General features: G+C 44.8%; 14 protein-coding genes and 1 non-coding gene across 15 annotated transcripts; 7 read left to right on the top strand and 8 right to left on the bottom strand. All coding sequences in view use genetic code 12, as the record gives it.

The window, feature by feature from the left end:
• Positions 1 to 14: 14 nt before the first annotated feature.
• Positions 15 to 1,688, bottom strand: VAC8 (protein anchor; the record flags this gene model as incomplete). Its single annotated transcript, XM_001487600.1, has 1 exon — positions 15 to 1,688. The coding sequence occupies one exon, from the start codon at positions 1,686 to 1,688 to the stop codon at positions 15 to 17; it is 1,674 nt and encodes a 557-aa protein (XP_001487650.2).
• Positions 1,689 to 2,082: 394 nt separating this feature from the next.
• PGUG_05962 lies at positions 2,083 to 2,175 on the top strand. The gene has a single exon. It is a non-coding gene; the product is annotated as a tRNA-Pro (tRNA).
• Positions 2,176 to 3,394: 1,219 nt separating this feature from the next.
• On the top strand, positions 3,395 to 4,252 carry PGUG_01026 (uncharacterized protein; the record flags this gene model as incomplete). Its single annotated transcript, XM_001487599.1, has 1 exon — positions 3,395 to 4,252. One exon carries the CDS (start codon positions 3,395 to 3,397, stop codon positions 4,250 to 4,252), a length of 858 nt encoding a protein of 285 aa, XP_001487649.1.
• Positions 4,253 to 4,369: 117 nt separating this feature from the next.
• Positions 4,370 to 5,851, bottom strand: PGUG_01025 (uncharacterized protein; the record flags this gene model as incomplete). Its single annotated transcript, XM_001487598.1, has 1 exon — positions 4,370 to 5,851. The coding sequence occupies one exon, from the start codon at positions 5,849 to 5,851 to the stop codon at positions 4,370 to 4,372; it is 1,482 nt and encodes a 493-aa protein (XP_001487648.2).
• A 146-nt stretch (positions 5,852 to 5,997) lies between these two features.
• PGUG_01024 (uncharacterized protein) lies at positions 5,998 to 7,185 on the bottom strand (the record flags this gene model as incomplete). Its single annotated transcript, XM_001487597.1, has 1 exon — positions 5,998 to 7,185. The coding sequence occupies one exon, from the start codon at positions 7,183 to 7,185 to the stop codon at positions 5,998 to 6,000; it is 1,188 nt and encodes a 395-aa protein (XP_001487647.2).
• A 182-nt stretch (positions 7,186 to 7,367) lies between these two features.
• On the bottom strand, positions 7,368 to 8,018 carry HIS3 (imidazoleglycerol-phosphate dehydratase; the record flags this gene model as incomplete). The annotated part of the gene is made up of 1 exon (XM_001487596.1): positions 7,368 to 8,018. The coding sequence occupies one exon, from the start codon at positions 8,016 to 8,018 to the stop codon at positions 7,368 to 7,370; it is 651 nt and encodes a 216-aa protein (XP_001487646.1).
• A 133-nt stretch (positions 8,019 to 8,151) lies between these two features.
• KIC1 (putative serine/threonine protein kinase) lies at positions 8,152 to 10,329 on the top strand (the record flags this gene model as incomplete). Its single annotated transcript, XM_001487595.1, has 1 exon — positions 8,152 to 10,329. One exon carries the CDS (start codon positions 8,152 to 8,154, stop codon positions 10,327 to 10,329), a length of 2,178 nt encoding a protein of 725 aa, XP_001487645.2.
• Positions 10,330 to 10,589: 260 nt separating this feature from the next.
• Positions 10,590 to 13,094, top strand: PGUG_01021 (uncharacterized protein; the record flags this gene model as incomplete). The annotated part of the gene is made up of 1 exon (XM_001487594.1): positions 10,590 to 13,094. The coding sequence occupies one exon, from the start codon at positions 10,590 to 10,592 to the stop codon at positions 13,092 to 13,094; it is 2,505 nt and encodes an 834-aa protein (XP_001487644.2).
• Positions 13,095 to 13,151: 57 nt separating this feature from the next.
• PGUG_01020 (mitochondrial 37S ribosomal protein bS1m) lies at positions 13,152 to 14,234 on the bottom strand (the record flags this gene model as incomplete). The annotated part of the gene is made up of 1 exon (XM_001487593.1): positions 13,152 to 14,234. One exon carries the CDS (start codon positions 14,232 to 14,234, stop codon positions 13,152 to 13,154), a length of 1,083 nt encoding a protein of 360 aa, XP_001487643.2.
• Positions 14,235 to 14,310: 76 nt separating this feature from the next.
• Positions 14,311 to 15,435, bottom strand: MDM10 (Mdm10p; the record flags this gene model as incomplete). The annotated part of the gene is made up of 1 exon (XM_001487592.1): positions 14,311 to 15,435. The coding sequence occupies one exon, from the start codon at positions 15,433 to 15,435 to the stop codon at positions 14,311 to 14,313; it is 1,125 nt and encodes a 374-aa protein (XP_001487642.2).
• Positions 15,436 to 15,652: 217 nt separating this feature from the next.
• On the bottom strand, positions 15,653 to 16,477 carry PGUG_01018 (uncharacterized protein; the record flags this gene model as incomplete). The annotated part of the gene is made up of 1 exon (XM_001487591.1): positions 15,653 to 16,477. One exon carries the CDS (start codon positions 16,475 to 16,477, stop codon positions 15,653 to 15,655), a length of 825 nt encoding a protein of 274 aa, XP_001487641.2.
• Positions 16,478 to 16,487: 10 nt separating this feature from the next.
• PGUG_01017 (uncharacterized protein) lies at positions 16,488 to 17,654 on the top strand (the record flags this gene model as incomplete). Its single annotated transcript, XM_001487590.1, has 1 exon — positions 16,488 to 17,654. The coding sequence occupies one exon, from the start codon at positions 16,488 to 16,490 to the stop codon at positions 17,652 to 17,654; it is 1,167 nt and encodes a 388-aa protein (XP_001487640.2).
• Positions 17,651 to 18,421, bottom strand: PGUG_01016 (acetate uptake transporter family protein; the record flags this gene model as incomplete). Its single annotated transcript, XM_001487589.1, has 1 exon — positions 17,651 to 18,421. The coding sequence occupies one exon, from the start codon at positions 18,419 to 18,421 to the stop codon at positions 17,651 to 17,653; it is 771 nt and encodes a 256-aa protein (XP_001487639.2).
• A 641-nt stretch (positions 18,422 to 19,062) lies between these two features.
• Positions 19,063 to 20,316, top strand: LAS1 (rRNA-processing protein; the record flags this gene model as incomplete). Its single annotated transcript, XM_001487588.1, has 1 exon — positions 19,063 to 20,316. One exon carries the CDS (start codon positions 19,063 to 19,065, stop codon positions 20,314 to 20,316), a length of 1,254 nt encoding a protein of 417 aa, XP_001487638.2.
• Positions 20,317 to 20,529: 213 nt separating this feature from the next.
• SPO72 (Spo72p) lies at positions 20,530 to 24,636 on the top strand (the record flags this gene model as incomplete). Its single annotated transcript, XM_001487587.1, has 1 exon — positions 20,530 to 24,636. The coding sequence occupies one exon, from the start codon at positions 20,530 to 20,532 to the stop codon at positions 24,634 to 24,636; it is 4,107 nt and encodes a 1,368-aa protein (XP_001487637.2).
• Between the last annotated feature and the right edge of the window lie 1,144 nt (positions 24,637 to 25,780).

The following is a 25,780-nucleotide window of genomic DNA, read 5'->3' as shown; positions in this document are numbered from 1 at the left end:
AGTTCTCAACTAATCTAACCAAGAATTTGTAGTATTTGTTGGGTCAAGTTGTACAATTCGACCTTGGGATCATCAAATTGGTCCACTTGATCAGAATTGTTTTGCTGATTTGGCTGCTGTTGAGATGCACTAAGTTTCTTGATTCCAGTCAGGATGGCTTCATTATCCTTGATTAAAGAATTGATTTCTGTGTTATTGGATTCCAAAAGTTGTAATATAGTCCACAACGCAATATGCTCAAACGTGGCACTCCCACTTTGCAAGAATCTTAACAAGAATCCATGAATACCCTCATTTGGTTGTGACCAGTTATTCAAGATATACTGCTTGTGCTCGTTCGAAACTCTAGAGCATAAATTGGCAAGGGCAGCTGCTGAATTACCACACACCTCGCCGTTTTCACTGAACGTGAGAGGTATCAATACCTCTAAAATTTGGCTCTCATAAAGTTTGGGTTTCAAGTCGTCGGCAAGGGCTAAGATGGCGAAGCAAGCCAGTATTTCCAGCTGGACAGATAAAGGCACCTTCAACACCAAATCTTTACATTTATCCACTGCACCTGCCGCCAATAACGCCATTCTATTTCTTTCGCTCGATGCAGCTAAGTTCCGAAGCGTAGAGACGGCATGACACTGAATTTCTTCCAGGCCGGTGAAGTCTAATAAACCAACCAATGGTTTCAAAAAGCCGGCTTCGATAATAAGTGCTTCGTTGAGCGGATGAATTGAAATATTGCGGATACATGCAACAGCTGCAAGAACCAATGGTTGGTGGTTACAGGTTAAAAGCTGAACCAAGTGGGGTAAGCCACCGGCTCTAACGATTTCCACTTGATAACCTGAGTCAGACGCCAAGTTCCGCAACGCAAGAGTAGCTTGACATTGAACACGAGGAGATGGAGAGTCCATCAAGTTGACCAATTGAGAGACCAATTTAGGTTCAGTAGTTGCAAGTTTCTTTCTGTTCATTTCATCTACCGCAATATTGGACAATGCAGTAGTACAGTAGTATTGGACATCAGCATCTTCGTTTGATAAGAGTGAGACTAGCACTGGTACTGCTCCTGCGTTAACCAATTCCTGACGATTTTCACCGGAATGGGTCATATTTAACAATGCACCCGTAGCATTGCGTTGCACTCTGATATCCTTTGACTTGGCCAATTTAGTGAGAGGAATTAGAGCTCCCGACTTGGCAATTTTAGATTTGTTATCATCCTGTGTAGCCAAGTTTGTTATGCAACCCACAGCGTTACACTGGACTTCGATATTTGTAGACATCATTTGACGAATTAAGGGTTCAAGTCCACCCATTTCAACAATGAGAGTCTTGTTTTCGTTGTTTACGGCAAGATTGCCCAATGCACCACAAGCAGCTCTCTGTACCTCGGAGTCTGCGCTCTGTAAAAGGATAAGAATAGGCTCCAACACATCCCTATTGACCTCTCGTACATCCTTCTCGGTAATTTCCGCAAACGCCAATGCAGCACTGCGTTGCAAATCGATATTTTCCGAGTACACCAAAGTGCTCAAAGCCCGTAATGGACCATTGCTAAAAAAATCGACATCGGTTCTATTTTCAAGATATTGAAGAAGGGCACTAATGGCCTCTCTTTCATTGTCGGCCAATAATAATGGCAGATATTTCTCATCGTGGCGAGGAGATAAACAACTACACACGGCACCCATGATAACGAGTGTGGGACTATTGCAACTACGTACCGGTGGTTGTGTTTTGAGTGGCAGCACAAAGAAGGAAAACCTTGCGGGTAAAGATTTTCGAGATTAAATCAAAAGCTGTATGATTTATAAATATTCAAAGACGAGGGAACTGCGCGGGATAAATGATTATTTGCAGTTTTGCTGATGGATCGAGTATACCCTCGTTTAGTTTGTCTTGCTACGATATCGTTTCTATCTTTTCGTGACGGTACGCGGGAGAGGCGGTATGCAGTACGCTTAGCTTCGAAGAGATTGAATAGGGCAAGTCGCGCATAATAAGATTCGCAAAGAACAGAGTGGGGAGGAAATGGGCCGCTCGCGTTTTGTGTTCAATGTACAGGGGAAAAAACATACCACATTCGGGCGTGTGGTCTAGTGGTATGATTCTCGCTTTGGGCTTGCTTGAGAAAGCTGAGCATGTGAGAGGCCCTGGGTTCAATTCCCAGCTCGCCCCATTTTTTTCACAACTATTTTTTTCACAAACTATAAAATGCACAATAAACCGGTTGCAATTGACCATGGAAAGCAAGTGAACCTAAATAATTGAATCATATTTTTAGTATACTATTTAGGAATGGTTTTGGAATATTTTCCAGGATGTTGCACCGCTCTACAGATTTGCAGCATGGCGGTTTTATGGCAAAGTTCCATAATCAGTAATCAATCGTTTCAGTGTTTTTGGCTTAACGAAGAGATTCTTAATTCAATTGAGTAAATAGCTATCCACCGTGTTCTGAATACAAACTGGGATCATTTTAAACTGAACAAAGAAGTAGCCATATATCTCAAATACGGAGCCTGATAGCTATAAGATTTTTTGTGGGTATAAAATAAATGCGGGGTCAATTCACCTGAATTAGAGTATGGAATAAACCAAGAGGCGTATTAGAGGTGGTACCTTCAAATTCAAACCAACTTCAATTTTAGCCTTTGGAAGGGTGAATGAATATTACAAATAATGCAACGAAGTAGTGCAATTGCAATTATCTCACATAAACCATACCCATAATACTAAGCAGCTGATAATGTATGTCTACACTTTCTTACCTGTTCCTTGATTCTCTTATACTTCACTTTCTTCCCCCTTCCTCTTTTACTGCTCCTTCTTCTCTCGCAATCATGGGTGTGCATACAGCCCCGAGATCCCCAGCGCTTCCGGTTTTGTGTCATTCGTATACACTTCGCCATCATTACTCCGTATTTCCATGGGTATCAATAATCCTATTCCTCGCAGTTTGCGAAGCGAATCGAAGTATGTAGTGTATTCGGAACAAGCCTAGCTGGTTTATATTCTTGGCTAACTTTGAACCGAGCTTTTACGTTAATAATTCACTTTCTTCATCACTTCTTGGCATACTAACTTCAGAAAAGCAGCAAAAGTTTTGGCTTCTTTTGTAAAGCCCAATCAAATCGCAGGTCCTGACGATATCATTCCTCCTCATGTGCTTAAAAATGCCAAAGGTCTTGCCATTATCACCGTTTTGAAAGCTGGTTTTTTGTTTTCTGGACGTGCCGGTTCCGGTGTGATTGTCGCCCGTCTTCCCGACGGTTCGTGGTCTGCTCCTTCGGCAATTGTCACTGCTGGAGCCGGAGTGGGAGGCCAGATCGGTGCCGAACTCACAGATTTTGTGTTTATTCTCAATTCCAAGGCTGCTGTAGACTCGTTTGCTCAAATGGGGTCGGTGACCTTGGGTACCAATATTTCGGTGGCAGCAGGACCTCTCGGAAGAAACGCAGAGGCAGCAGGTACGGCGTCGTTGAAAAGTGCCTCGGCGGTCTTTGCTTATTCGAAAACTAAGGGCCTTTTCGCCGGAGTTTCTCTCGAGGGTTCAGCCATCCTTGAGCGTCGAGAGGCCAACAGAAAGTTTTACGGCAACAACTGTAAAGCAGCACAAATTTTGGCGGGCCGTGTCGAGGTCCCTCCCGCGTGTGACTCGTTAATGAGAGTATTGGAAAGCCGGGCGTTCAGCAATCGAACTCCCTACGAAGACGACGACTTTTACAATGACGATTATTACGATGATATTCCTGATGATTTCTCTTCCACCACTTCTGGCTCCCCTCCACGCTCGCGCAACAACTCCTACGCTCGTGGCAACAGTCGCAGGTACGACTCAGACTATTCCGATTCAGATGACGATTACGGAACATCTCGTACCTCTGGGCGGGGTTCCACCAACAGAATGTCTCGCAAAGCGTCTGCTTCACGGTCGGGATGGGAAGACGACGTTTACGACAACAGAGATGTGGATCGTTTGGGGTCACGTCTTGGTGGGACTCGCATATCTAGTGGGGGTCCTGCTCGTCCTGCTGATACTACTAAACCTAATTTTGGTGGCAGTGCCAAGGCCAATTCCACACAAGCAATTGCCTTGTTCACGTTTAAGGGAGAACAGAGCGGAGATTTGGCGTTCAAGAAGGGTGATGTAATTGATATCTTGAAAAAGTCTGATACCACCGACGACTGGTGGACGGGACGCAACAACGGAGTTACGGGAATCTTCCCGGCCAATTATGTAGAATTGATATAGGTGGTGCAATATATTTGATAGTGACAATTAAACATGAAAATAAGACACATTGAGATAATGAGCCAATAAAAGATGCTACTCAGTATAAATATCTATTGAACTCCAAACTCATAAATACTACTCGTCCTTGAACACCTCTTTGGCAAAATGACGTACCACCACCTTTCCTTCATCGTAGGCGGGAATGTCAAGTCTATAAATTGCAGCCGCATGTGCCAACTTTGTCTTTCTGATAATTACAGGGTATTTTTCCCACTTTAGATCATTGAGATGCTTTACGATATAAAGCTGTGAATTGGTCAATCGAACTCTAAAGTCCAGAAGAGTTTGCCCTTCAAGATTTATAATAGAGTTGTCCAAAAGTGCCTGTTTTTCGTCTTCATCCATCTGTTTGATCGATCTCGTTATGCCTTTTGGGGTGGAAGTACCTTTGCCCTTGGCGGTGGTGATTGAGTAGGTATAGTCGTGGTACCGCTCTGTATTAACGGCATCGAACACATTGTCGACGAAAACTTCTGTTTGGTCTTTAAAGTGGCTCGCAAGGTAAGTTTCGAACGAGTAAAAGAAAGACTCATGGCAGGTGTCGCGAGCTATTTCATTTGCTGCCTGATCGTTCTCAGGTGGTTGAGGTAACGATTCCTTAATGGTGGACAATACTGAAGAGTGGTCTCGTAAATAAGACCTGACTCTCACATGAAGTTTGATTCTTTCCCACACGGAATTGCACATGAAAAAAATACCTAGGACTGGAGCAAGAACGATCATTTTAAGCACGACTTTGACGAGCCGGAGCCTTTTCAAGATTGACCGAGAAAATGTTGTGCCAGATTTGTACAACGAATTGTGGTGAATCTTTTGAAAGTTTATCGGTTTCGAGATGTCCAAGACGGTGGGTGCGTAGTTCTCCATATACTCAAACAGATAGGCACTGGTATTCTCGTTGACCATCGAATTGAACGGATCGAGCGCCGAGATCGACGCAGTGTACCAACTACAGCGTCTGTCATTGATGGTGTTAGCGTACAAAGCACGATGCTTGAACATCTGGAGACCTTTGTAAAAGTACGAGTTTGGCTCTGCCATCCATACGAGCAACGGCAACTTGTTCACATTTGACTTTCCCATGGCAGTGTTGGCATAGGTATTGTCTTTAAGAAAGAGCTCGGAACCTGTAATTGCCAAGACATAAGGAGCACAGTAGTTATAGATCCTGTCACGAATACCTATACTGGCGTTCAAGCTTCCAACGTGAGGAGAGCAAAAAGTGACGAAATTGACGGGAACAATATTGTCGAAATAGCCCTCGTGGTAGAGTAGACCAATGGCATACCTACACACCAAACCACCCAAGGAGTAACCAATGATGGATATCTTTGTCACCGATGTTCCGGTAGTTTCCAAGCGTTCAGTTTCCGCCACTATTTCGTCTCTTATTCTCTTTCCATTGACATCGATTCCATCGTAAGTGAGGTACCCAGCATGGGTTCCAGTAGTGTATACTATCGTGTTTGTAGGATGATATTTTTCAAGTTCCGCCTTGATATGGTTCATCTGGGAGCAGTTACCCCATAGTCCATGGACCACCACTACCAAGTGCATGTTCGTAGGTATTTCAGGGTAGGCGCGGTTGGCCGCGGAATATATTTAATGTGCGATGAGAATCACAGGCACTGCGGGGATGTTGGGCGTGGTGTACTGGGAGATGAGCTGATTACGATGGAATCAGTTAATAACTGAATTCTCTCTCACACCTTTTCTGTACACTTGGCTACCATTAATGCACAAGCAACACTGACATTGAGCGAGTCAACTATACCTTCGTCTTCTCTTCCTTTACTCAAACCAACCAAATAATCAGAACGAAGCTGGAGATGAGTTCTTACACCAGCACCTTCTGAGCCCATCACAAGTAGAACTGGTGACTCGTTGGCAATAGTAGATAACTCTGATGGGTCGATGAATTTGGTGCCGAGTTGTTGCTGCACTTTTTGGTGTTTCAGTTTTTGATCTTGTTGCAAAGATTCCGAGGTTTGAGAGCTGGTACTAATTACGTTCCAGCCGTTTCTTCTCACTCTTTCCACAAACCCAAGACTATCAGATGTTTGGAAAATGTTCATCAAATCGAGAGACCCTGCTGCTGCTTTCGCAGCCACTGGTCCTAAACGAGCAGTGTCATGTTCTGGAACCACAATAAAGTCAACTCCCATGTAGTATGCTGTTCTCACAATTGCACCCAAATTCTGGGGGTCGGTGATGCCATCCAAGTAAATCCCAAGAGGATAAGCAGCTTCACGTTGACACTTGTGGGTATAAGGAGTTTGAGAATTAAGTATTTCATTCGTAATTGAAACATCGTATTCTTCAGCTTCTGGGTCACATACCCCCAATTCATGAATAAACGGTATTTCCAATGGTTTGGTCTCCAAAACTACTCCATTGTGGACCCCGTTGTCAGCAAGAATGTTCATATCACCTTTGCTCTGTTTGGTGACAATAGAAATTCCGAGTTTTTTTGCCTGTGAAAGAATTTGCGAGGTTCCCTCCTTCGGATTGAAGACAAATAGCCTATTGAAAGAATCTCTTTTACCCCCAGTAAGCGCTGCTAGAACAGGATGGGTACCATAAATGTACTCGTACACTGGATTACGGCTCATTCCTGTAGGTCTATAAGAAGTGGTTTCGCGAGACGACTCCCTTTGACTGGAGTACTCGGCTTCTTTCCGCTCGGCTCTGGCTCGTCTTTGCCGAGCAACTTTGTCGTTAAGTTTCTGACGTTGTTCTGCAGATATCGAGCCATACTTGCGGCCGAAAAATTCGTCTTTAGAAATATTCTTGACTTCCCATGGCTTGGGAGATTTCTTTTCTGTGGGTAAATTCCGAGAAACTGTTTTTGCTTGTCGACACAAGGATGTGCTAAACCGTCTTGTAAACATTGTGGAGAGTTGATCTGATTGTCGATGAGCGATGAGCCATGAGGTTATGTAAGCGAAAAGTAGACTTAAGAAGTAGCAGAACTAGCAAATGAAGTAGCAAATGTAAATTAGCAAATGTAGCATGTGTGGCAATGTAGCAGTAGCAGCGTAGCATGGATCGTCCACTTTTTTTCAATAAATAGTCAAAATAACACTCCCTTGGTACTGGGAACATCATCCTTTCCAGTCGGCAAAATGGCTTCCTTTATAGCTACTGCCAACGCCTTAAAAGCGCTCTCGGCACGGTGGTGGTCGTTGAAGCCACGGAGGCAATCTACATGAACGGTTATGGCGGCGGTTTGAGCAAAACTTTCAATGACATGAGGAATCATTTCACACGATAAGTCTCCGATCTTTTCTCGTTTAAGGCCAAGTTCCACAACTGCAAATGGACGACTGGACAAGTCGACAACAGCTCGACTGAGTGCTTCGTCTAATGGAGCAAAACCACTACCAAAACGCTTGACTCCACGAACATGGCCCAAGGCTTGATGGAACGCCATTCCTAAAGCCAACCCAACATCTTCGGCGCTATGATGGTCATCTATGTGAAGGTCTCCGACACATTCTACGATGAGGGACCACCCAGCGTGTTTGGCGAGAGCATGGAGCATATGGTCAAGAAAGCCTATTCCAGTCTGAACAGAGATGACTGGTGCCTTGTTATCAGAAGTAGACTTTTCATGATTCTTGTCCAAAATGCTTTTTTCTAACTGCACATAGTCACCATCTAGCGAAAGAGCAATCTGGATATTGGTTTCGTTGGTCTTGCGGCAAACGGTAGCACTACGCATCGTGTAGTATCGAGCTCCACTGGTGACTCAATATCGCGGGTGCACGGATGCGAAATCGCACTGGCTCGATCAGATCGAGTGCGCGCGGTGTTGGGGCACTCCGTTTATAGCCACATACAACCGAATATTCGTCATGTACAAACGAACCGACGTTATTGGACGAGGGAAGTTTGGGGTCGTCTACAAAGGTTACCACAAGACCACAAAACATGTGGTGGCCATAAAAGTACTTAATCTAGACACGGAGCCTGAAGAAGTGGCAGAAGTCCAGCAGGAGATTCAGTTTCTTTCTGAAATAAAACAAGTTCCCAATGTCACACACTACTACGGGTCGTTCCTAGTGGACACAAAGTTGTGGATCATCATGGACTACTGTGCTGGAGGGCTGATTCGTACGCTTTTGAAGCTGGGGGTGTTTGAAGAGCAGTACATTGGAGTGGTACTACGTGAACTTTTGGTGGCTCTTCAAGCGGTTCACAAATTAGGAGTAATCCACCGAGACTTGAAGTCGGCCAATGTGCTTATTACGAACGAAGGAAATGTCCAATTGTGTGACTTTGGTGTGGCTGCTCGCATCAGTCTGACCGCCAGTAAGCGCACCACCATGGCTGGAACACCGTACTGGATGGCTCCAGAAGTGATTCGAGAAGGCGACACCTACAACGTCAAAGCAGATATATGGTCTCTAGGTATAACCTTGTACGAGCTTGCCACGGGGAACCCACCATATTGTGATAAAGATGCCCTGTGGGCAATGCAATTGATCCTGAAACTGACTCCACCTCGATTAGAAGGCCGTGAATACTCTCCGGCTCTCAAGGAGGCAGTGGCTCTTTGTCTTGACGAAAACCCGCAAGAGAGACCCATGGCTGAAGAGTTGTTCAAGTGTAAACTTGTGAAAATGTACCGGTCGCACCCAACTCTGATTCTCAAGGAGATCATCACTCGGTACCTTCTTTGGCGCGATCTGCATTCTCTGCGAGAGTCTGTTATGAGACTAGATGACGAGCGAAGCATCAGTGAAGCCGAGGGCATCCAGGTCAAATGGGACTTTGACTCGTTGAGCAGCAAAGAATATATTGTTGAGAACGACATCGATGTCAATTGGGACTCCTACAACAGCGACGAACAGACCACTATGCGTACAGAGGCAGGAACCTCTACCCAGCTAGGCACTGTCACCGCTCGTCAACTGCGAAATGACCACAATAGTACCAATCCTTCTTCCATCGCCGAAACCACCACCGCTCCAAAATCATTGATGCTGCTCTTCCAAGACTCTGATGAGCCCGAAATTGAACCGCCCACCACAATCCAGCTTCCCTCTGCAGACTCTCCCACCATCGAGATTCCTGACATGGATAATCTTCCGCATCACAATAAACCCAACACAAGCTCGACGCCAACCTCAAAGCTATTGAACAAGCCACCTCCACTTTACCATTCTCAATCTGCGTCTGCATCCCTAGATTCTCGATTTTCAACAGGTGGTTCACCTTCAAACAGACCGCGCAAAAAAACCATATCCAATACTGGTTCCAGCACCTCGTCCATTTCCGTTCCTCATGTGCCATCCGCACCGCAAACACCTCCTCATACTATGACTTCTATGTCTCCTTCTCAATCTTCGCACATTGCCAGTGCTAACCATAGTCCACCCTCCAAATCAATGAAGGCCCTTCAACATACAACCAATCCGTTATTGCAACCTATAAACTTGAGCAAAGAAAAGGAGAGGGAGGAACCACACCAACAACTTCAACCACAGCCCCAACAACCTCAATCCCAACCTCAATCCCAACCTCAATCCCAACTACAACAACATCCAACTCAACCCCAACCGCAGTCTTCGGCGCAACCTATTCAGCAGCAAGCTTCAACCGGTACTACCAAACGTAGACCTGGATGGCACTTACAAATGCCTTTGCCTTCTACAAACTACTCCAATCTCCCCAATCTCAACACATCTTTTGACGGTGAAGTCAACCAGTTTGGAGTACCGGCACTGGCGATGAATGGTTCAGTGTCAATGACTCCGGTTACGGAAACTGAGCGAGATGTACGCAAAAAAAGTCACCTGCTTTCAGTTCCACCAGCTATGAATCGAGCCACTTCTGGATCGTTTAGCGGTGCTGTTCCACCAGTGTCTGTATCACCGGCTATAACAAGTAATCGCACTTTTCCTGCTATTCCACCCATCTCTGCTGAGTTCTTTATTGACTCGACTCCTCGACACAAATTGATAAATGAATTGGATACGATGATACGATTGTTCAATCAGGGTCTCGACTGCCTTGACGAGGTACTATAGAGCATTTGCCGATTGCATGAATTACGATCGAGCTGCATAAAAATACACACCATTTGTCAGTACCAGATAAGTATACTTTGAAAAAAAGGGAGAATGAAAGGCACCTGTTAATTAGATCACAACTCACCTTCTACCCGGGGTCTTTTCGCAACCGTATGCCTGCGTACTACCTCTTGGCACTGCATGTAGCACGCACCATTCTCACCAAATCGGTGTTTTAGATACACTATTTTCACCATTAATAACAGCCACCAACGATCATGCCACCGCGTATGCGCCGTCGTATTACGACTGCCACTCGAGAGGAAATCGATCGTCAGCAGAAGGCACTTGCAAAGTCTATAAATCGTCCTTTTGATCTCGTAGCGAATCTTCCTGTCAGCTACAACGAACCAGGATCGTATGAGCTGGTATTCAAAAACCCATTAACCGTCAAAGATACCGGAGTTTTGTACTTGTCCTTACTCCGTTCACGCCATTGTTACGTCTATGAGGGTCCTATGTTTGCATTATACTGGATAAAGCAGAGCGCCTACGCCAAGAAGATGGCAGCACAGGATTCCAAATATTATGAAAAAGTACAAAACGACCCCAATTCCGATGCTCGACAACCCATATTGTTAGGAGATGTGAGTGCCAGGGACGTTATGGTAAAATTGTGTGACGGAACCTTGGACTTGGGACCCCATACGTTCGAAATACGCATGTTCATCGCCAAGGACGAAAGGTCAGAGAAAAAGAAGAAAAAAGATAAGGATATAAAGGAAGAGGGAAAGGACCTGAATCAGGAATCTACTCCAGCACCTACAACTTCAACTCCATCCGGAAGCTCTCATCCAGGGCCATCACCCTTACCAGTGCCAGCGCCTGTAGCCCCACAAATACTGAAAGCACCTGAACCCAATTCTGAGCCTCCTACTGTACCACAGAATAGTGAAGACAAGCTGAGTGCTACAGTGGACACAGGAAAAGAAAACTCCCATGTATCTAAATCCACACCAGCACCTCAACCCGCTACACAATCGAACTCTGCACCAGAACCATCGACTAATCCAAATGACACAGAATCGACTAAAGAAGCATTGTCCACTAAAGACGCAACATCCACTAAAAACACTGAACCTACAAACTCATCATCTCATATCCTGCCACCATCTAATACACCACCAGTTGAGCCTTCCACCACTCCGCCAACTGTCAGTTCTGCTCCTCGTCAGAGAATCACCCTAACGAATCTGAGAACAAAGGTTCCTACTAAAGATACAACTTCACCTTCAACTTCCCCAGCGAATCACATTCCCCCTCCAACAGTCCCAATTGCCCGTCCCCAAGTCAAAGTGGGAACAACTTCCAATGGAAGTAATGTTCCGGCCCCAAACCAGACCAGTGAGCCATCAACTTCCCAGCCACCGCAGGTCGAACCCAGACCAATCTCACCCCCTACTGTTCGGGCTCCTCCACCTAGAAGTGATCCTTCGAATATGCAATCGGTAGAGAACACTATAATGATTGCCAACTTGAATGCGATTGCTAGAGTTGATGCATCGTTAAATTCTCTCATGAAAATCGTTGCTCTGGGTAATGCTTCTCCCCAGCAAATTATGACATTCCAAGGCTATATTCAGCGAGCTAGGGAAATGGGGCCACAACCACACCATGCTTATTTATTTCCCAACTACTTTCAAAATGGTAGGTACGTAAAATCGGGAGCAGTTCGTGACAGAAAACCAAAGGTACCAAGAGACCAAAAACTCACAGCATTTCAGGAAAAGTATGTTAAAGATGCTACTGTTCTCTTTGAGTTTGCAGAAAACTCCAACGTCCGTTATGCGCTTCCCAAGGATGCCATCGCCGAAGTGCTTCCTCAAACAAAGGAGAACATCGAGGCTGACGAAAAGGATATTTTGTTCAGTTTTCTTTGGGTACACAATCAAAAAGAGGTCGACGAATATGAAGCCAAAAAGAAGGAATACGAAGATTTCATGAAAAAGAAGGAAGAGGACGCTAAAAAGAAAGCAGAAGAGGAGGAAGCAGCGAGAAAGGAAGCAGAAGAAAAGCAACGGGAGGACGACGAGAAGATAGAAAAAGAAGATGACGACGTAGAAATGAAAGAAACTGAGCAAGATAATGACAAAGAGAAAGCTGTCGAACAAACTGAAAACTCAGAAACTGGAAACAAAGAAACCGAAAGTACAGAAACTAGCCAGCCCATAGATGAGTCGAAAGACGATGAAGGAAGCATTGCGACGAAAGATTCTGAGGAGCCAGTCAAAAAGGAAGCTTCAGAAACCGTTGACGAAAACACATCAGAAGCTATGGAAATTTCATCTCCTGCGCCCACAAGAAGACTTCCTCCAAGAAGAGGAAAGAAAGGAAAGAGGGCTCCTCCACCTCAGAAACCACGGCCTCCAAAAGAGCCAGAGATGCCTACAGAGCCCGAGATTCGATACACCGCTATGTCGTTTACCATTCACAAGGTACCCACCCGTTTTGTTCCTATTGTGGCCAACAGTGTGAATCCTGTGGAGAAAGTACAGGAAAAGATGAAGCATATACTTGAGACAGGCACAAGAACGTCCAACTACTATCTTTGGTATCAAGTGGATGGTAAGCAAGATGAGGCATTAGCGGAAAAAATCCGTGTACAGCTCCATCAGGAAGAAAAGAAGTTGAACGGAATCGTTGTGTCTGGTTCAGGAACCACGACTCTGGGTCTTAAAAAGAGAAAGTTGATGAAAGCTGATCCCATCAAAAAAGCCGAATAATATGTATATACAGATAGAGCTATTCTACTTTATTTACTTGTAAAGTCATTCTACTTTTTACTTGCCTTTGCCTGCTCCCATCAAGTTCAAGAGCGTCTCGAGCTTTACGTTTTCGTTTCTGTTTCTCATGGAAGCAGACGCAAAGTTGGGATTCGACGCTTCGTAGTTGCGCTCGCCGTATTCTCCAGCATTAGTGCGTTGCATCCATGAGCCCACCTTGACTCCGTCAGCATACATCTTGACAGATCCATTGCCGGTGATCTCAGCCTCATTCAACTTGAAGGGCATAACAAACTGTCTCGAGTGTTTTCCTGGGAAATTTCTAGAGTAGTTATGTTGCAATAAAGTAGTTCTGTCATTGACACTTGCAACAAATCCTCCAATAGCAGCCTCTCGATCGCCCACCATTCTTCCGGGAGCAATCACACCGTACTTGACTCCATTAGGAGAGTTTGTGAGTCTACCTTTCTGGGCGTATGAAAAACCTCCTGTTCCTTGGATCTTGGTGCGTGGAGCATTGCTAGTAGCTTTACCATAGGGACGTGCAAGATCGTTGAGTTGAAGCTCTTGTCTGACAATATCACTCTGGGAGCTCAAGAATCTACGTAACAAGTCCGAGTAACGAAGAGGCTTGGATAAGAGCAGTCTGGGGCTGTTTTTCAAGAGCCACTGCTGAAATCTCTTGTTCAATTCTGGGTTTTTGGAAAGCAACCTGGTCACATCGGCGGTTGTGGCGTTGTCATTCAAGTTGAACGATGCCAATATGCTGTCCACCTTGTTGGATGTGGTGGATTTTGTTGTGCTCGAGGGAAAAAGAGGGTTGGACTCGTTTTGGTAATTTTTCACCACCATTCCAGTTTCCTGAAATTTGAGTCTGTTGTAGTATTTTCCTGAATATTTCTCCACATCCGGCATGTTCTTGGGGTTGTCGATGTCATTGAATACTATATGGGACTGCCCAACTTGTTTGGGGAGTTGGGTCTTAATACCAAAACTGGACCGAATAGCCGATGACTTTGGGGTGTATATTATTTGATGGGTGGGGATATGGGACTCACCTCGCAACTTTTTGCTAAGAGGAGTAGCCACCTGTGCCAATCTCGAGTTACGCAAAAGCCCATAGAGCTCGTTGTTGTGCATGGTTATGGCTACAAGTTTGAGAAAAATGTTGTTGAAAATTCATTATGTGAGACCTGCACACAATACTGTCTATACATCAAGAAGCATACGAGAAGCTTATACCGAAGCGATTGAGTTCCACGGCGTTTGTGGCGGGGTTCAACGAGACTTTGACCCCACTGCTGACTAAAAAGTCTTTGAAGCGGCCCTCCCAGAGCAAACGGACTAATCGATCATTTAAGCTGGTAGATACTTTAACAACGCTGGAGAATTCCGAGCGGTTTACGAGCTTTTGAAACGAGTCAGATATGGTTTGCGACGACTGGTATGTTGTCGCATTAGTGGAGGGGGTCGTTTGGTAATAGCTGTGATCTCGTATGGGGTTAATTAGGTTTTGCTTTGAAGCCGAGGGATTTGTAGTTGGAGTTGGCAATTGTGGATTCCGTTCCACTGCAGCATTTTTATCGAAATTAAAGAGCTCAAACCCCAATGACAAATTGCTGGCGTAGGAAAAAAGATTAAAGTCGTAGCGAGAACAAAATGTAGACGCAACCGATGTCTTTACCGTGTAAGTGGAGGAAATGTGCCCCAAAATGGGATTGCATGCAAGGGTCATGGTCAACGGTTTCCCTGTGGATGTTGAGCGAGTGGAGTAGCGGAGACCCGTCGAGAGTCCTGGGCTCATGGTGCGTGCTGCGTACCACAATTCGGCGCCAACAGACACCACCGAACGGTCGAAATTGGGAGGAGATGGCGACCATGAGGGTGTTGAACCGATGTTGTATAGGCCTCTGAAGCCCACCAATGCATCATTGGTGGAGTATATTACCTCTCGAGAGTACCGTTGGGTATTCTTTTGAAAGTATGCAATTAAAGTTCCGTTTTTGTCAAGTTGAGGATTATGAATACACTTTATGAGCAATTGGGTGTGTGGAGAAAACCGCCGTATAACCATTGCCTCGAGCGCGGCGCCAGGAAAGTACATTCGGCCATATAAGAGCGAAGATGGAGCAATGGTGCCCGATGCGCTCGGTCGCATCTCATTGGGCTCCACAATTTTGAATCCAGCAATTGCGTCCTGGAGAGGAATTCGGCGCGTTCCAGGAGTACCCTTAAGTTGTGTCGACGAATACATGTATGCTAGTGATCCATTGAGCGAATGGTGGTTTGATAAGGTGAAAGAAGATGCCAGGTTCGGCGAAGACCGAGACGAAACATCCATTTTTAGGCCTGAAGGAACCAGAAATTCAAGCAAGGCATGAGAAGATGCGGTTATATTGGAATATATGTTATCTTCGTTCCATCTAGTGGCATGGAAGAAACATTTTTGGGAGGTACTCCATGTATGTGTACATGTTTGAAAATACAACGAGTCGCGGAGAAAATGCAGGCATGCTTGTGGTGCATGGATGTCGAAACCAGGCAAGAGGCTCTGGGTATCAAACAGCACGAAGATCGTCCAAATTTCGAACGAGGACGTCAATGTGGGAAAACCCCGGTCGGAAAAGCTCAATTTTTTGCGCGGTGGATAGGCGGGGTGGCGGGAGAGGAGACTCGTCGATGAAATAGAACAAAAGAAATTCGATGATTTTGAAGTTGAGTTCCTGCTGCTGCAGGTGTTCTTGGGGTGCCTCGGTGAGCGACAGGAGTGCTAGGTGCTGAATGACGGCAGTACAGCCGTTCAATTGCTCGAACTGGCGCATATTCTTGGAATTCTTGAGAAGAATATGGATGAGTGTAGACACGAACAGTACCATCAACCCCAGCGGAAGGTCTTTCCTACCGACAAACTGAAGCACACACTGCATATTTGAAGCGCTGGAGAACACCAGACGTGAATCTGGATGGAGTAGGAGCAATCCTTGAAGCAATCTGTTGGTCATTAAGATTGTTTCCATATATTTTTCGCCCTGAATATTGTCCACTTTTGTATATCGGTACACGCAAAGCAATCTAGAAGCTAAATTGTGCTGAAACCCGTCTTGAAGTGCTAGAAAACGCGCCAAACTAGGATGCTTTGTCAGAGAATTCCGAGCCGTGGCGACATAAGGAACTAACAGAGCTAGAAAGTCATTCAACTCGATTACGCCAGCACAGATCTCCTCCCACAGCTGCCCTTCAAGGCTGTATATGATGTGGTTGATGGCAGACTCCATGAGCTTGTAATAGAACCGTTTTCGAGCGTCTGTTTTGAAAAGTCCTGCATGTGTTCCGTGTTCCTGCAGGCAGACCCCACACTTAACACGTCGTGCTGCGGCTGCCATCTAGTTTATCATGCTTCCACCACAAACCGTTATTGGCTGTACGGTAGCGGTGATTTCTTCCGCTGTTCAGTCATTTGGAATTACGTTGCAACGCAAATCTCATCTTATATCAAATCAACATGCTCATAGCCATCAGAGAAAGCGAAATATGTGGCTTCTAGGTTTCTTCCTATTCATTGTCACCAACGTTTTGGGCTCGTTGATCCAAATAACCACCCTTCCTTTGATTATACTATCACCGCTCCAGAGCATTGGACTTATCTTCAACTCAGTTTTTGGCTGTATGTTTTTGGGTGAACGATTTACTTACAAGTTGGTGACGGGAACGGTGGTCATAGCATTGGGAGCATTTTTGATCGCTTACCATGGAAATGTTCCTCCGTTACCACCCCAGGACCTGCTGCCGGCCCATAGGTTTAAGGAGGTGGTTCAAAAGTTGACGGCGCTGTCGTTTGGCTCTTGGTTTATAACTACTTTTGTGGTAATGGGTCTTCTATTGATGATCAATTCTATATTGACAACCCGGCAAAAAATATTGAGTTCCCGCAAAAAACGAACAAAGTCAACTTTCCCGCTCATATGCCGCTACCTGTTCATCAAGGGCATTAATTATGGACTCATCTCCGGCTCATTGACGGCACATACATTTCTTTTTGCCAAATCAATTCTCGATGTGGTGGTGGCTTCCTTGTGGAATCACCCTCTGGGCGCTGGCCGCTCCTTGTTTGCTGGTGGTGCCACGCCCTACCTACTTCTTGTGTTCATGCTAGCGATCATTGGTTGTCAACTCGCCGCGTTCAATCTTGGCCTTGCCCAGATCCTGACCACTATCCTTTACCCGCTCTGTTTTTTGGTTTACAACCTCATAAATTTGATCAACGACTTGCTTTTCAATCAGCTTCTTCACGATAGAATGACCGTGAGTCAGCTTCTTTGGGTATTAGTGGGCTTGAGTGGTGTTCTTGTTGGAGTTGTTCTCATTAGTTGCAACGGCGATCTGAAAGATGATTTTACCGATCGGTCCATGGATGAACTCCTTTATCATCTGAAATTTCCCTACACCAACGTGATAGCTGGAGAAGTAGCAAACTCCCAGAGTCTACAATTGCGAAAACTAGAACCAAATATTACTTTCGAAGCACAACAACTTTGGTCGGCTGTCGAACTATACACCTAACCAGGAAGTGCGATTGGGTTGGCCCTGATGTACGAGTTTTGAGGTGTTGCTACACCCGCAAATGCGTTATAGAACCCACAGCACGCCGAGATTACTGCCATGACACCGCCAGCGGTTTGGCACGATGCTTTACCAGTGAAGTTCGCCGCAGCCAAAATGATGAATGTGAGATCCAAGGTAACAAACAAAGCCAAAAGCATCACTGTGGACTTGAGAGTACACAAGACCATCAAGAATGTAAAGATGGACCATCCCACAAGCATAAAGCCAATTGCATTCGCAAGTTGCTCCGGTTCGTCCTTATAAGCCTCAGAAATTCCGAAACTTTCAATAAAAATGGAACCAAATCCAAACCAAAATGGCCCGTAACTTGCAAATGCCGTGCCTGCAAAGGTATTTCCAATGGCCAATTCCCAAACTCCCGCCAAAAATTGAACAATACCACCATAGAAAAATGTGAGTGATACAACAACATTAGGAATCTTGACTCCCATGGCTCCAGCATAGTACAATCCCAAAGTAAAAGTTGTCAAGGCAAAGGCAGCAAGTCCAAGGGCTGCAGCATTGGCAAATTGGTGTTTTGGATAAGGAGCGTACCTTTCTACATTCAAAGTACCACCGAATGCCAGCATGAGTTCATGCTTATAGTACGTCTTATCCCCGAGTCTAATAAGCTCGTCGCCAGCGCCAGTGGCCTCTACACGGCCAATGTTCTCTGAATCGTGCGACACATCGTTTTTGCTACCATAAGATTGGATGGATGACATTGGTGATAATTACATGGTACAATCTGTGTTATATATGGGTGTTGCAAATGCTGCAAAATCCGGTCTCGGTGATAGTATCAAAGTCCGAAAGGTGGGGAGCAAAAATAGAGTGACGTCTCACATGTATAGAATGCGCCACTGTTTACGCTGCCCATCTTCATTGTGTGGTCTTTAGCACTTGAGGGCGGGAAATCGTCAAACTGTTTTGAACCATCCAGAGTAAAGATGGAATATTGAAAAAGTGGATAATAGTCTTTGCTACGAGGTAAAAAAAAAGGAAGAGATTTGATGAGGAAACAGCACCAACAGCAAAGTTGAATTTTTCGGATTTGTTGGATTCGAGAAGCCGCCCTTTTTGTTCGTATGTTGTGCTTTGGGCATCACGGCATTTTCGTGGGCGGTGTTAAACCCTTGTGCTATGCAGGTTGGTGTGGGGTAGGTGGGGCACGTTCATATTTTGAAAAGTTGACAGTATTGGGCCACAGAAGAACAATGTTGCCCCACATTCATGTAAAGTCCGAATCTGCGGAGCCGAAGGGCTGGTGGGTGCTTCGTGTGGTAAGGCTTGAAGTGTGCTTGTATACAGTACATCATCGCCGAAGATTCATGATGGCCGCACCAGACACGAATTGTTTTTGTGCATGAAACACCCCTCAATTGTGTGTTATCGGTCCAGCGCAGACCTCTCGGAGCTAAAGGGCTGGTTTTATGATTTTCTGGACGTAAAGGATGATAGGGTGCGTGCAATAAAGCGAGTGAGAGCTCTTTCGACTAGAGGAAAACTTCCTCATGGCTTGGAGTCGACGGCATTATTAACGTCCGTACACCTTCAAGATAACGGAAACGACTCACCTGACACGAACGTCCTTCGTTTATCATACGCCATGGCTCTTATTCGATTTGTCAATGGTCTTTTGGATCCGATGCAGCAATCCAACTATGCCATTCCGCTCCATACTTTGGCGAAGAGTTTAAACTTGCCGAGCTTTTTCGTTGAGCTTCGGCACATGGGTACTCACGAGCTGCTTCCATCACTCCACATGCTGCGAATAGCTTGCAATCGAGCACTAACATGGCTATTTGATAACTACTGGAGTGGTATAGAACTGGTTCCTGTCGTTTCAAACGGCGACGCAATCCCAACTGAATCGGAAACAGCTACACGAGACGAAACAATAAGCCATCTCAAGACCTATAAGTCTATCCGTAAAGAAAACTTGGATATGATATACAAGTTTGGAAACTCCTCCGATACAGGTTCAAAGTACTGGACAGCTGTAAAGGCTCTAAAATCAACTAGCACAAAGTTGTTAGCAACAACACTAGTTGAAGGTAACTTTATGTTTGCCAATAAGTCAAAATCGAAAAAACAAAAGTTCAATTCGCTAGTCACAAAGCTATATAAGCCCTTGTTTGAAGAGTTAGGCTTGGACTTTCAGGTGGACGTTTTGATTGCTGTAAGGGATGCCGCTGCAAATGGAAGGGTACCGCCAGATCATGCACGTGAATGGTGTGAAGCAATTATGAAATTGATGGTACAAAGCTGCTCCAAGGATAGCCTATGGGACATTTCGGAGAAGGTTATACATGGAACGCAAAACTTGAAGCCTCAAGAAAAGTTTGAGCTACTTTCTCTTCGAGACCAGATATTTGTGGCTACTAATATGCTACTGCCAGAAATTCAAGAGAAAATGCAGAAACAGACTGCGGAAGCCAAGCGACAAGCAGAATTGGCCCAGTACTCCACACCAAGCTTAGAAGATATATTGGGTGTCACAGACAACCAAAAGACCAACAACGTTATCTCAAACTCTCCTAAAAGACAAAGGACTACAGTACGATTGTTTGAGCCAGTACTGGACTGGACCCCGACCCCATTTGGCAGGTGCAAATAATTCAATAGTTCAAGTTGCCGCCACACTATTAGAGCACAAACCAGCTACATTTCATGAGATACGATAATAATACAGCCATCAATCCTTAAGCAGTGCTGACTCAACTTCAACTACATTCTATTCTTCCTCTCTGTCTTCTCGTCCCGATAAGTGGTGCATGGGTGCGATCTTATCTTGCTGACTTGAATATACTCACTAACTACTTATACGGAGATGAGTCCGCAATGGATGCCCCAGAACATCCAGAAGCGACTCTTGCTCTATGTACTACAGCAGCTCTCGCTCTTCTCGGAAATAGACCTTCCCAACTTGGAAGAAGTGTCTCTAAACAATATCGTGTTAAGAAATGTGTCCCTTGATCCAGAGAAGATGGGTAAACTTCCAGGCTTTAACCTTCGATATGGACAAGTAGGGACGCTAGAACTTAACGGAGGTGTCATGGGAGGAGTCAATATAGATGCAAGTGACATAGAAATTGTTGTAGCTCCGAGTTTGGACAACCATGATGTTCAGTTTTCGTTGGCACAAAGCACCGCCAATTTGGCAAGTATGATGGAGACGATGGAAGATGATGGAATCGATGAGGACAATGATACTGATGTGGAAGATGACTCGGGTGACTCCAAGGTTATTGACTCTGATAATGATCATGATATTGATGCTAAAAGCTCAGCAAATGACGAAGACGACAAACAAGAAACGAAACGATCAGCACTTGGAGGCGTCATGGCGAAGGCAGTCGAGATAGCACTTCAGAAGCTCCAGGTTACAATCAAGAATCTTGTCATCAAAGTTGTTCTGGAAGAGGTGGATATTGCTATCAAATTACACACCGCTCACATGAAGACTACAGATGGTGTAAGACAAATATCAGTCGAAGATATAAGTGTCTTTACGCTAAAACCAGGCATGCCTACGGGCGATAAGTCTCTGTCTGCTGGACAAACGTCAAGAAATGAAGAAGCAAAAGACGAAGAAACGAATACTAATGATAATGAAATTGATGAAATCGATGAAAATGAAGGCGATGATAATGAAGGCGAAAACGATGATAATGATTACGACTCCAACAACTCCAATGATTCAAACGAGGGCTCAGAGCTCATGGATAGTATGGTTTTTACCCATGATGAAGCCAGCTCCATCTACATGAGTGCTACTTCTCGCTCCTTCAGCAAAAACGCTGCTCCTGGCTCCACAGCATTTTCTAGAAATACTCAGACCACCATTGCTCACATTGATAGCCTCTCCTTCACATTTAAGGGTCTTTCGTCAATTTCGGATATTAATATTGACGTGGGAAACGTCAAGGTTGCAACAATTCCAGCCACTGCCACTGTCGTGGCAATCTTATCTTCTTTGACCCGAAACTTTAAGCTTCGCAATCAACAATATCGAAAGCAGGATCTTAAAACACGTAACGATCGTTTCCCTCAGTATACTGACGATGATGAGATGTCTAGCGAAGAGTCTTCGAGTAATTCTCTTTTCGAAAAGTTGCATATATCAAGCATCGCAATAAGCACATCCTCGGCTTTAGACGAAGCAGGAAACTTTCTCTCGTCGTCTCATATGGCACTTCTGCTCTCCAATATTAACATACTGCAACGCGATAACGAACTCATATTTGGTGGTGTTGAAAAAATTCATATTTATTTTGAGTCTGGGGGTTCCACTCGTGATGTACTTCTGTTCAGGGAAGGTTCAGATTCGATCAATCGGAAACCTGATAAACCTAGAGCCGACCTAAGATTTGAGTACTTTATAAGCAAGGGTGTACGAGAAATTACATTCTTGATGTCAAAACCCTGCCATATAAAGTTGGATTCGGAGTCACTTCTGAGTCTTCTTGGGTTTTTCTACGTCTTGAGCGATGTTCAAGGAGCTACACAGCAACTATCGGCGGCTCGCCATATGTCTGCAGCAAGCAAGCCAGTCGAAGATTCAGAATCTGATTTGACGTTGCAAACCGCAACTTTTACGTTTGAGCTTGTTCTTGATGAGATCTCAACTTTGAGTTGGATGGTGTTTCCCATCTCATTCAGCAGCAAGCGAGGGGGGATGACGATAGATAGAATTGTGCTGACAATTCAAATCGAAGGACGATCTGACATTCCACTCATTTCCATGCAATCAGTTGAGTACAAAACTGCTGGCAAGAGTTTCACGGCTTACATTAGATCGGGCCATAATCCAAAGGCAGCAGGACGAACAACTTCAGTCGATTCTTCGAGCTCGATCAACATCGCAAAGGTTTCCGGGCTGATTCTGCATTCGCATCTTACTCTTTTGAGCGACAGGTTTCGTGACTTGGTTCAAAATCTAGATTATACTTCGTCTGTCCCACAAAAATCCTCCTTCGAGACGAAGGCAGACTTATCGATGTCAGTATCTCACTATGCTTCAAGTAGAAGGAGAGGTAATGCTACGGGAATTCCCAACATTCTAATGGGAAATGTTAGATCTATGGCATCTACTTTTAGTCTCCATATCGAAAAGTTCAGATTTTTGTTGGAGCTTGATGACATTTTTGGCAGCCTCGAACTACTTCTCGATGATATTCTTGTCTTCAAATCGAAGGATGAAATCCACGGTTCAGTATTGCGACTTCTTTCAGCGAGGAAAACCCCAGATAAGTCTTCTCAGTACTTGTTGTCTGACTTTACTGAGCTCGAATCTCCTGTGAAGACTCCACTAATTTTGTTCAATGTCCGCAATCGTGACAAACTGAGTGCCTTGGATATCCATTTTAATCGTTTAAAGCTTGAATATCATGCTTCTTGGGTTTCGCTCCTAAAGAAGTTTCAATCCCAATCGTCCTCGAATGAAAAACAGAATCCATCCAATACGCCGAAAAATGCACTGAAAAGATTTGATTTGTACTTGACTTTCAACGATTGTGCCTTAGCATTCAATCCTGGTCGACTTCGGAGCAAATGCATTGCTTCCATCGAAAAATGCACTTCCGACGTTCGATGTGCCGATAGTCGAACTGTCATGAAGAGCACCTTGAAGGAAGTTCAACTTTACGTGATTGACGATGTTAGTAACCGGAAGAAGTTCCATTCCAGTCTGAAAGGGTATCATTCAGAACCGGGACCTCTTGAGTATTTTTCAGACATAGGCTACATTCCACTTGGAACGGTTACTAGTTTGCATGTGGCGGTATCATCTGCTGAGAATCCAGGCGGTGGCGCCAAGCTCGAAATCAAAGTCAATGCCGACGAGCTCCAGCTTGAAGTGTGTGCAGATTCAGCTCATACGCTAACGCAACTGTTGAACGATATGACTGATCCAATATCTTTACAAGAACATGAAAAATGTAAGGTCAAGACGAATGAAACTATCAACTTATTATCGATGCTTGACGAGAAATATATGCTGGCAGCATTTGCAACGGATGATGAAGTACTGCAAATCGATCAAGCAATCGGCTCGTTGGAGCTCGTCGACTCAGAACTTTCTTCTGGTATTCTGATCCAGGAGGATCATTTCGCTTCTTCTGTGAAAAAGGAGACCTCTGAGTCCAGCAAAATTGATTTGACTTTGAATCTTGGAAAAGCCGTGATTTACCTTTATGATGGGTATGACTGGAAGCTGACTCGGAAGGGAATCAAAAGCGCCATACGTCGAGTTGAACAAGAGTTGGATAGATCTGAAGCCGGCCAAAATGATTCGGCACCAAATTCCTCGTCTACTAATCTGACAAACCAAGAGCCCCGAGTCAGCTTTGAAACGGGCGCTGGTGGAGTTATTGAGGAAACATTGTACAAATCAATACATTTGTCGGTTCCTACTGATGGCAATGTTGATGATCTAGCTGCGAGAATCAATGACCAGGTGCTGACAGACAAAAAAAAAACGACTCCCAAAGGCTCCTTAAAGGCATACCAGAATCTTCATCTAAGACGGTCCACCCACCATAAAATGATGGTTGAGGTTCTTGATGTTTCAGCGGATGTGAAAGTGTTTTCAACACGAGACCCCAATACCGAACCATTCGAACTGAGTCGACCTTACGAGCTCATGAACTCCATTGACCTCAAATTGCACACCTGTAACATAGTTGATAATGTTCCATCTTCCACCTGGAACAAATTTTTGACCTATATGAACATCCTCGGAAAACGTGAACAGGGAACGCACATGGCTCGATTAAATTTAGTGAATGTTCGACCAGACCCATCACTTATCGCTACCGAGGCCATGATTGATTTGGAAGTTCTTCCTTTGAGGATGTACATTGATCAGGATACCCTCGACTTTTTGAACCGTTTTCTTGATTTTCGTGATGTTCGTTTTGACCTTCCTCCCAGATGAAATCCTTTACATTCAAAAGTTTTCCCTTGGTCAGGTTCGTTTGAAGCTTGATTACAAGCCGAAGAGTATCGATTACACCGGCATGCGTTCTGGAAATGCATCTGAGTTCATGAACATATTTGTGCTAGATGGCTCTGACTTGGAGTTGCCACGGACCGTATTGTATGGTATACCTGGAATTCCGAAGTTGGGGATGGCTTTGGGTCGCGTGTGGGGACCTGTGATTCAACAAACGCAATTAGCAGGACTATTGTCGGGAATTTCACCGCTCAAATCTTTCGTAAGTTTAGGCGGAAGTTTCAAGGACCTCGTTGCAATTCCCATTGCTGAGTACAAAAAGGATGGTAGGCTTGCAAATAGTGTACGCAAGGGCACATTTGCGTTTGCAAAATCCACCACCGCTGAGCTTTTAAGATTGGGTGCAAAATTAACGTCTGGAACACAGGTATTGCTTGAGCAGTCAGAACAGTATTTGGGAGGACAAGGAGCGCTGGCTAGAAACACACGCCAACGACTGGCGTCTGTGGATGAAGATGAGGGAAAGTTTTTGTATGCTGTGACCACTAAGAAAGCAGCTTCTGATCTTATGGCCAAATCACAACTACTACAAAAGAGGGCAACCACAGATAAGGATATGCATAAGAAACCGAGATCGTATCTGTTTGCAGAGATTGATGAGAGTGGAGACTTTGACCCCGATGTTCTTCATGATGCATTGGTCGATTACGACATCGGAGATAGTGGGCTTTACGCTACAGTTGAAGACGAATTGGCATTTGATGAAACCCTTGAAAGCGATACCGAAGTAGCTGGTGGAGAGGAAGAAAAGTTGACTAGTTTGTACTCGAACCAACCAGTTACCTCCAGAGAAGGCATTCGTAAGGCGTACCAAAGTATGGGACGTAATCTTGGTGCAACGGGCAACACATTAACTAAGCTCAAAGAGGAAATAGCTAGTGCGGACAATGTGCCAGACTCTTTGGCTGCAATAGCGAAGTCGTCGCCGATACTTTTGATGCGACCTATCATCGGTACTACAGAAGCGCTACTGAAAGTACTCATGGGCCTCAGCAACGAGATTGACGATCGCTATGTCATAGAAAACAAGGATCACACGTCACAAGGAAGAAGGGTAGTGTCCTAT

This window comes from Meyerozyma guilliermondii, genomic scaffold, assembly GCF_000149425.1.
Source record: "Meyerozyma guilliermondii ATCC 6260 scaffold_1 genomic scaffold, whole genome shotgun sequence".
In the NCBI taxonomy this organism is placed as follows: Eukaryota; Fungi; Ascomycota; class Pichiomycetes; order Serinales; family Debaryomycetaceae; genus Meyerozyma; species Meyerozyma guilliermondii.
The sequence above is the reverse complement of the archived record's forward strand: the minus strand, read 5'-3'. Positions and strand labels throughout refer to the sequence as shown.